This window comes from Propithecus coquereli, unplaced genomic scaffold, assembly GCF_000956105.1.
Source record: "Propithecus coquereli isolate 6110/MARCELLA unplaced genomic scaffold, Pcoq_1.0 Scaffold80, whole genome shotgun sequence".
Classification (NCBI taxonomy): Eukaryota; Metazoa; Chordata; class Mammalia; order Primates; family Indriidae; genus Propithecus; species Propithecus coquereli.
Genome location: NW_012154174.1, coordinates 8,111,981 through 8,122,548, shown reverse-complemented (window position 1 = coordinate 8,122,548; position 10,568 = coordinate 8,111,981). Strand labels below are relative to the sequence as shown.

At 50.4% G+C, this 10,568-nt stretch overlaps 1 protein-coding gene across 1 annotated transcript in view; it reads right to left on the bottom strand.

Moving 5' to 3' along the window:
* The window catches only part of TSPAN14 (tetraspanin 14), a 66,301-nt gene that overhangs the window by 21,078 nt on the left and 34,655 nt on the right, over nt 1–10,568 (bottom strand). Inside the window, exon 3 of the mRNA XM_012663347.1 lies at nt 520–570. Within this exon, the coding sequence (XP_012518801.1) occupies nt 520–570 (51 nt within the window). The remainder of the gene's footprint in view (nt 1–519; nt 571–10,568) is intronic.

Here is a 10,568-nt window from a genome sequence, read left to right as displayed (position 1 = left end):
CTCCTCCCTAGAGTTGCAACTGCCCCTAGTCCTTCCAGGTCATAAAAGCCTAGTCGCCCCTCCTCATAGCCCCCTCCACAGGTGCTTAAGGACCTGCTCCTGCCCCACTAGGCACCCAGGAGGCACACAGCCTTCCTTCCTGCTCTCAGGGGTTCTTTCTGTGGGCCAAGACAAGAGCTTCAGGGATAAACTGCAACTGCGTCCAGGGAACTGCTCACCTGCTCCCAGAGGCACAGAGGGGGGATCAGGAAGTTAGCCCCAAGCCTGCGCTGGGCACAGCTGCAGACAAGCCTGGGGCAGCTGGGAACAGAGGAGAAGGCTCTCCACAGCCACGGGGCTCAAACCCAACGGCCCTACAACAGGGGAGCAGGTTCTGTGAAGAGTAAGGACTATAAACCTTCACACTGCACAAGAAATGCTCGTTGTCAGGGAACAGATTGGAGGAGAGGAACATTTTAAGCTGAATGAATCTGGTTTTGGCTGCCTGATGCTCAGAGTGCTAGTGACAGTAACACCTACCTTTTCGCTCCATGCCCACAGCCCGACTCCAAGGAAGACAACTCCAGCCAACTAAGCAGGGGCAGGGAAAAGAGAGAGAGAAAATTAGGTCAGAAACCAGCACTGCGAACATGCTTCACAGAGCAAAGTCCGCACTGCTAGCCGGGGGATGCTCCTGGCTCATGTCCAAGGTGGCCCCTTGGCTCCTACAGGGCTTCCCACCCCAGAACAGAGGGACACTGAGGCTCTGCAGAGAACCTGCTCCTGACTTCCCCAACGTCTGGACCAACTCCTTCAACCCCAGATGGCCCCTCCAGAGTCACAGACATCGGGCTGTGCCCCGGCCCGTCACCATTATGCAACCCCCAACTCATTTCAGTGCACGATCTGGTGTGTAGGAAGGCTTCACCCCTTGTGAGGGCTGCCCCAGGTGCCTTCAGAGCCTCCCAGCGCAGGGTGAGGCTCTGCACAGGACCAGGCACCACCCTGGGGTGAGGGGATGGGGGAGCAGAGTCCAGCACCAACTCTGCCACCCGCCCCAGGCCTCCTGCCCTGGAGACAGACTCCGAGCGCAGGCAAGCAGCTACCCAGGCCATTCACTGGCAAGGGCTGACCCTCTTCCCCATAGTACCTATACGCAGCACGGGGCCCCCGTGTGCTCCGGAAACGCTGGGTTATTAGCTATTGAGTTAATACAGGGCTGCATTTCTGCACCGCAGAAGAGAAGCAGAAGCACCCCCAACCCCGACCTCCCACCTCCAGGAACCCACTGGGGCCAGGCTGTCCCACATGCGCCACATCAGAAAGGGGCCCACCCAAATACACACACAGGTTCCTAGACCGGGGAAGATTTTCCCTACAAAACAAAACACATCATGATCTCTGCAAACAAAGCGGCCTCCTATTTTTCTGTTTAGCTGCTTTACACCACGCTGGCATTTCGCTGTCATTTACCAGCATCTCCCCAGAAGTAACAGGGCTAGGCTTCTCTGTGGCTCTCAATCTTCCAGTGTATTCTCCAGCCTTAAGCCATTTCTGCCCATTTTTTTCCAATACTAGCCCTAGGGGGCTGAAGTTGGAAGAACGGGCCCCTTATACAGAAAGCCCCGGGAGGTCTCAACTTCTTTGGGAGCACGTCACGTTCAGAAAACGCACACGTGCCCAATATTTTGTACGGAATCTCAGAGGGCTCGCAGCCTTCCGTTGCTGGTTCCCGCAGTGGTCTGTGAAGCCTAAGTGAAAAAGCTCTGCCAGGACTGATCCCTACAGTTTATAAAACAGAACAAAGCAGGGCCAAGACCAAAATGCCAGGCAGCAGGGAGAAGGGCGGGTCCCAAGTCTCAGTTCAGTTTTCATTCACTCCTCGCTCATTCGTTCAACTGATCTTCGCAGGGTAGGCGCCGAGTGCCGGCCCCGTCTCCAGCACTGGATACAGCACTGAGCCCACAGCAAAGCACAGCGCACGCTCCAGCGGGCTCATCCTGGAGGATGTCCCGCTCCTCAGTCCTCCCTCTGAATTACTGGCTGGTGTTCTTTCTTGATGGAGGGTACAGCCACTTCCTTTCCCTCCCAGGTGTCCCATGCTGGCACAGGGAGCGAGCCCGAAGGCAGTGGCTACTGCCCACCGTGTCCTGTCAGCCCCATCCCTACCACTCCTCAAGGCCCCAGTGACTTGCTTCCCTCGTGCCAAAGCTGGAGACCGAATCTTTTTCTCTTCTTATCTGACCTCATCCAACACAGCTGCTCACGCCCTCCTCCCCCAACCACTCACGGACACACTCCCGCCTCCTCCTCCAGACCCCTCTAAAGAAAGGCCAGTGGCGCTCACCCTGCAGTCCTTGCCCCTTCATCCTCCCCTGAATCCTCTAGGGGACCTCATAATCACAGGCTTTAAATACCATCTAACATGCTGGCTCTCAGATCCAATCTCCAGCCCTGGCCAATCCCTCAAGCCAAACACCGTAATGTCTCCTTCACTTGTCCACCTCACACAGCTACAAGTATTTCCATCTTAACGTGCGGGCAACGGAGCCTTGGTCTCCCAGCCCCCGACCCAGCTCCCCACCACCCGGCCCCATGTGCACCCACTTGTGTGTGTGTGAGAGAGAAAACCCGGTCCCAAGCTTGATGCCTCTTTGCCTTTTGCCCACACACAACCTGCCAGAACCTTCTACAGGTTCTACCTTCACAATCCACAGTGCACGTGGCCAGCGTTCCCGACCCTCTGCTCCCACCTGTCCACACTCCGCCTGCTCTGGCCCGGATCCTTGAAAACCACAGATCAGAGGACTCCCCTCCTCGAACCCCTCAAGTGACTTCCCTTCGCACCGAGAATAAAATTCGCACTGTCTGCGGCCCACCAGCGTCCGCCCGCATCTCCCATGTCCTCCTGCCCACCCCCTGCCCAGCCCAGCTCCCCAGGCTACTGGCGTTCTTACTATTCCTCAGAGCCTTGACACTGCTTCCCAGCCTAGAATGTTCTTCCCCCATATAGGTTCCTGGCTTCCTCCCTCACCTCAGTCGGCTCTCTTCAAATTTCACCTCCTCAGAGATGCCTCCCCTCGCCATCCTGGGTGGGACTGCTCCCTGCCCCCCACCCCTGACCGCCTCCTGCTGATTTTCTTCATGACCGCACAGGCTGTCTGTCTACTGCGTCTCCCCGAGCAAGCCCTCTGAGGGCAGAGACGTCATCTGTTTCGTTCACTCGTACCCCAGCAACTTGGAGAAGGACGTGGCACGCGGCAGGGGCAGAGCGGGCACAAGCGAGTGACCCACCAGGGACCAAGACCAGGGCTTGCCTGGGTCCCTGCAGCTCTCCTCCCAGCACAGTCCAAAGGCCTTCAGGGCAGAGGAGGCCCAAGCCAGCCCTAACTGGGACCAGAGCAGAATGGGGCCTGTAGTTAGCCAGCCTATGCCCATCCCGTGTTCCCAGACATCCCAGCCCCTGCCTGGCCATTTCCACAGCAGTCCACCCACCCCTGGAGCCATGTGGGACATGTGAGAAAAGCCTGCCTTAAAAACACGCAGCCAGACCACCGCACGGAGCTCTCTTCTCTCCCCCCCACCCCCCGCAACTCGCAGTCCGCCCTCTCTCACCCCATCTTCTATCTTTTCCCACGTTAAAACCAGCCTCGGCTCCACCTTTATTTATAGGGCTCAGTGAATCCACCCTGAGGTGCTGTTGTCATTTTTCCCCTAGGTGACTAAACAGATACAATGGCAAGAGGTGACTGGTTTCACAAAAGGAAATTTGCTTGGCCAAAAACTTCAGAGCACAAGTTCGGAAAAAAGATCATCTACTCCTCACGAGAGAAGTCCATGTTCACCTGCCTCAGGAGCACAGTGCCCGTGCAAAGGTAGGTGTGCCTGTCTGTGTGTCTCTAACGATCACCCCCTACCCCAAACGAAAGGCCCCTGGTGCTGCTCTGCTCATGGCTCACAGACACACCGACCTATGCCCTCTCTTGCCACCTGCAGCTGTTTCTTCCCAAGGCCCCCTAGGACCCCCCTGGCTGAATGGCGGTTAGCCTGAGAAGCCAGCTCCTTGTCACTGCAGTGCAATTCTCCTCCTCTCAGCTCTAAGAATGAGGGCCTGTGTTGTTTTCCTTTCTGTTCCAAAGGAAGAACTAAAGTTAACTCACACCGGAAAGACAGGAACTTGGGGGTCACATGTCAGATCATGGGTTCAATGAACACTGGCCTAGGGCAGGAACTCTGGGGACCAACAATGGTTTTAGACACAAAGAGACTGAGGGAGGACCAGACAGGGGAAGTGACCTGCCTGGCTGCCCATGTAACAGCCCCACCAATGAGCCAGGGTGCTAATGGAGCCCGTCATGGAACTTTGGAGCGGATGGTCTGTGGGGCCCAGCCAGGCCAGGCCATCCTCCCTGTTGCCAACCATCTGGGAGTGAGGGTTCAGCAGCTGGGTGCCCTCCAGCCTCAGTGACTTTCTTTGTCTCTCTTCTATGACCTAATTGAATCCCGTACTGAAAAACGGGGCCCAACTCCGGGCAAGCCCAAGGGGAGGCCAGCCCTCTTTCTGCTTGGACCACCAGGCACGTACCCTGCTGTGGCCCTCGTGGCGAGTAGCCCTACCCTTTCCTGAGTGTGCACGCTGTGGTTCACACTTACTGCACCTAAAGAGACCCTTCCACATCCCATAACGCTGGTCCCGTTATCCTCATTTTTTCAGATGGGAAAGCCCTGGCGCAGAGCAGTCTGGTCATCTTGCCCAAGGTCACACAGCTAGCTGGTGGCACATTTAAGAACCGAACTTGGTGTCTTAGACCCTGACACACACTATCTCACCACCCACAGGGCAGTCGCCCCAGCCACCCTGTCCATATGGGGACACCCACACAGGACCATCCACACAGGGGTCCTGGGTGCAGGAGGTCCACAGAGGGGCTTCTGGGCTGTGCAACTCTAAAGCCAATGATCCAGTGTCAGGTGGTAAAGCCACTCTGTGTCCCAACCAGGGTGGGTGGACAAGGGAGCAGGAATCATTGCAAAGATTCAATATTGACCTTTCCACCTTAGACAAATGCCCCTATGAAAGAAGGCAAGAGGTTGTCTTGGGGTACTCTGGGCTAGGCTGGCCACAGTCTTAGAAGCCACAAAAGACCCACTCACATGAGCAAGCCTGTGGCATGTTACCCAAGCACCATCAAGTCAGAGAGGACATGCAGACACCTGGCCCGGCCCTGCTAGACTGGAGGAGAGAGTTCCAACTCCAGGCAGGTCACAAGTGCCTCTCACCTGTATTGCAATAGCCTTGGCCCCTTGCAAGATTTCATTTAAGCATTTGTAAAAGCACTTGGGCAACTCTTGCAGGCCTTTCCTCAGCAAGCTCAAGGCGAACCACCAGGAGCAAGGCAACACTCTCAGGCTCTGCCCTGCTGGCCTCTGGCTCTTGCACAATCCCCTTGCTGACTCAGGCTCGCAGTACCCCTTGCCCTGGGCTTCCTATGTGAGCCTCAGAGACGACCAGAAGGAAACCCAAGAGTAAGCCACTGAGGCAAGAGGCTGTCTAGAGCAGTGCTGAACACACAGCACAGGTTAGCCGGTCCTGGATTCAATCTTCACTCTGCAACTTTCTAGTGACAGGACCTTCTCTGAGCCTATGTTCTCCTCTACAAAACAGAGGGAACCCTTCCTAGGTCACGGGAAGGTTTTAAGGACTGAAGGAAGAGCCCATGTGACCTGGTTACCCCGGGGCACAGGGCCAAGTCCCAAGGGCACCCTGCCCTCCTGCGGTGCAGGCAGAGCAGAGGCTGTCAAGGAGACACCACAAGCGCCTGCTGTACTGAAGACACTCTGTGCCTCCTTCTCCTGACGCTGGTGCTCTGCTCTGTGCCCCCAGTAACTCCCAGGACTGTCTCTGTCCTATGCCAAGGTTCTCCTTTCCAGGTACCTGTTTCACTGGGCTTCTGGAGACAACAGGAATGAGGCCTTCTGGAAGGCTCCCCAGGTGAGGTAGGAAAGAATGATGGAAAGAAAACTGCAGGGAGCAGAGGAAACTAGGACCAAGTCTCAGCTCTGTTCCTGACTCCCCCAGTGGCCTCCAGCGCGCCCCGCCTCTTGGGCTTTAGTTGGCAGAGCTGCAACATAAGCAGCTGAAGACCAATGAACTCCAAGGGCCCAGGCACCTCCTGCTGGCTGAGCTTTGCCTTCTTCTGTGAGTCCTGGGCGCTGGCACTCTCCAGAATAGGAAATCTCACATCCAGGCCTGGGGGCGCTCACTCAGAAAGCACCAGAGATACTCGTGGCAACTGGAAATGCCAGTGATTCAGCTGAACTTGAGGCCAGAAAGGACCCCCAAGGGCACAGACCCTAGCTAGACCCAGCCTGACCCCAAGAGCCCAGTGGGCTGGGGAAAGAGTTGTGGGGTGTTGGTCAGGCTTAGGTTGCCCCTCAAGACTGGGACCACTGTGAGCCCTAAAAAGAGCAGGAACGCCCCTTTCAAAACAGTCCCACATTAAAAAAGTCTGAGCCAAGCCACTTCTCAGCGGGTGTTTGGCAGGTCTGGGAGCCAGAAGGGATGCTGGAGCCCAACTTCCTCATGACAGAGGGAAGCAGGGCCCTGGGCAGGAGATGCCTTGTGTGGGGTCACACAGCTATCACACCCCAGCTTTTCCTCCTGCCGGAAGGGTGGTGCTGAAAAAAAGCAGCAGAGCCAGCAAACCCGTGTGAGGGCCCCAGAGGGGGGGCAAGGACTACACAGAGGGCTCCAAGGGCTGCTCCCACAGCTGCCTCTGTCACCTGATAACAGGGCGCCTACCCCCACCAAGCTCTGCTCCACCCAAGACTCTGACTGTGTCAAGGCCTTGGAAAGGGAGGAAGGTGGAGGGGGCAGAGTCATCCAAGGGAGGTGACAGGGAAAGCCCTCACCCCAGCCTCACCCGACCCTAGTCTCAACCACTACTGGCACAGTTCACAGTGATTAACAGTGGGTAGAAAACCAAGATAACTAAGCCAGCAGTCAGCATTTCTGTAAAGGGCCAAATAGTAAATATTCAGCTGTGTGTGCTGTATGACCTCCGATGCAATTACTCAACTGTGCTGTTATAATGGGAAAGCAGCCATAGATAACACATAAATGAATGGGTGTGGCTGTTTTCCAAAAAAATTGTATGTACAAAAACAGGCGGAAGGCCAGGTTTGGCCTGCAACCCACAGTCTGCCAAGCCCAGCACTTAACTATCACACTAAAACCATCTGGACCTAGAGACGAAAGACAGGATTTCCTTTAGCTCAGCCACACGAACCCTGGGATACCCGTATACCCAGCTCTCCAACACTGGTATGTTTTTGTATTACTATAACAGATCTTACTAGCCCCAAACTGTAAATAACACAAATCATATATTCCCACAATGGATTATAACACAACAACAAGTATGAATGATCTACAGCTACACACAACAGCACGAATGAATCTCACACATGACATTTAACAAAAGATGTCCGACACAGAAGACTTCATACTGTTAGGGAAGAATATTTAGGTGAAAAAACTATATCTAGCATCCAATCAAAAGTTACTAGGTAGGCAAGAAGGAAAAAAACATGACCTACAAAACTCAGTAAACAGAAGACAACACAGGAATGACAGAGAAGATAAAATTAGCAGAGAAAGAATTTAAAACAGATATTATAAATATGTCCAGGGATTTAAAGGAAAACATAAACATGATGAGGAGAGAAATAGAAGATATAAAAAAGACCCAAATGTAATTACAAGAAATAGAAACAGCATTAGAAACGAAGTCACTGGATGGGTTTAATAGCCAATTAGATACTACAGAAGAAAAGATCAGTAAACTTGAGGACAAAGTAACAGAAACTATCCAAACTAAAAGAGAGGGGGAAAAATAACAAAAACAAAAACTGAACGGAGCCTTAGTGACCTGTAGGACAACCACTGTCCCAGGGAAAAAGGAATGAATACATTCATACTCACATTGACTGCTGCTCTTATTTTTATTTCTTCCCTTCTACTTACTTTGGCATTATTTTGCTTCTTTTCTAGCTCCTTAAAGTGAAAGATTAGGTCTCTGATTTTTAGATCTTTCTTTTTTCCTAGTAAAAAAGTATTTGAAGCTATACATGTTCTGCATCCCACACATTTTGATATGTTTTCACTTCATTTGGTTAAAATATTTTGTGTATGCAGTGTGAAAAAATAATGGTCAAAATATTCCCAAATTTGATGAAAACTATAAACCCACAAATCCCAAAAGCTCAATGAACCCCAAACAAAATAAACACAAAGAAAACCACACCAGCATATATAAAAAGATCTGAAATCTGGTAAAAAAGAGAAACTCTTGGAGACAGCTTGGAGGTTGGGGGAGATACACCGCAAACAGAGCATGCATATACAAAGTATTTTAACAAAATGAAGAGAAAACATATCAAAATATGTGGGATGCACAAAATGTATAGCTTCAAATACTTATACCGGAAAAAAAGAAAAGTCTAAAAATCAGTTATCTAACCTTCCACATTAGAGAGTTGGGAGGAAAAAAGCAAAATAATCCCAAAGTAAGCAGAAGGGAAGAAATAATAAAAATAAGAGCAGCAATCCATGTGATGTGAATGTACTTAATGTCAATGAAAATGGTTACAATGGTTATAATGATAAACTGTTATGTGTATTTTATAATTTGAAAAATAAAAAAATAATTTTAAAAGAAAAAGAAATCAATGAAATTAAAAACACGAAAACAACAGAGAAACATCACCTAACTAGAAGAAGGCAGACACAAAAGAGTCAAATCTAATTTATTGAGACAGGAGGCAGATCAGTGGTCACCTAGGGGAGAGGGGCAGGGTGTGTGCAGAGGGGCACAAGGAAAGTGTTTGTAGCAATGTTTCATATCCTCGTGATGATGGTGGTTGTGTGGCTTATACAACTGTCATCAAACTGTACACTTAAAATGGTTAAATGTTATTCTATCTAAATTATACCCCAATAGCAGTGATTTTTTACAAAGAATTTCTGAAAAGAAAAAAAAGTACAAACAAGATGGGAGCAAGGCACTCCCACACAGAAGACGGATCACTCCGGTAGGCTGTGCCATGTGACTACTTATCATCCAAGGAGACAGACACACACACACACCCCTGTGCCAAAAGATAAGGTGGTCCATTTCCTATGAATTGGGGCAGTCCTTCTGGAGAAGTAATTTTCACTATATAAGTATGTCAGGCAGGTCAAAACAATATACCACCTTCTGACCCATTTAATCTCACTCCTGGGAATATTTTCCAGCAAATCATTTTCCTCCCTTCCCCAAAGGGAAGAATCTATATTACACAAACCAATCACTGCATCCTTATCTAGCTAGGATAGTAAAAAATTAGAAACAATCTAAATGTCCAATATGGGAATTTCTAAAAATGCAACCAGGAAGATAATGTTGTAACCTAGAATGTTCTAGAGTAGGAGATGCTAATGTGAAAATGCAGCCCTCAAGACTTCGAGGATGCTGCTCACAAGGATATGAACCTATGCGTGTGCAGACAGCAGACTGGGGCACAGAAGAGGGAATGCAGTAAAGCTGAGATGCCTTGTTTAGCCTTCTTGAATTTCCATGCAAATACTAAATACTTGAAGATAAAAAAGGACCAAATCTTCTTAGCAGTGAAAACAAAAATATCCTATATATATTATTAAAACATGAGACTTTCCCCCTTTGCCTGCATTAATTACCAAGAGATGGAAGCAGGGAAACCATCTGCATTCAGACCTGGGAACCAGGCCGTGGGGTCTGAAATCACAGGCACCAAGTTCGGCTCAGATGAGCGCAATCTTCCACCAGTCAGAAGAACCCAGGATCAACAGACCACCCCAGAAGGTGGCAAATCCTCCACAAAGAGGAGCATAATAAATGTCTGACAGAGAGAATAAGACTCTACCTGCAAAGATGCCATACACAAGGGTAGAGGAAGAGAGCTGACCCTTCTACCTCGGACTTGCCTTGGTTTGCCCAGGGCAGGCCTTGGTACACCCTGTTTTTCTGGTAAAATTTTTAAGAACCTCTCTCTCACTCTCAGAAGTTTCCTAATTTGAACCATCTGTTACTCTGAAGGGGCATCAAGCCATGCTGGTCACAGAGCACAAATGTCCATGACTCTCATCTCACTCAGAAACAAGCCACGCATTAAGCGCAGAGGCTAATTCACAAATTTTATAAGGCGGGAAGCCATGGCTCAGACCTACCTGAGTCACTGAGAAAGCCAATGGCACAACATTGCTATAAATTTTTTTTTTGTTTACTAAAGACAAGCAAGGGGCTTTTCTTTCTGTGAAACAAAGGCCTACTGTTCTCTTAAAAGGGGTCTCAGTTCCTCTGTTTTAATCCATCTTGGAAATGGATCCAAGCAAGGGTTTCATCCAACCTTTGCAGATTAAAGTCAATGCTTGTGGTAGAAAGCAACCCTGGAGTTGCAGATATCATGTGAATCATCCCTATAAAGGATTCACTCAGCAAAACCAGGAAAGCTCAAATCTTTGTGAAAACAGGTGGGGCATGAATAAACAAAGACAAAGGGCCGCGCAC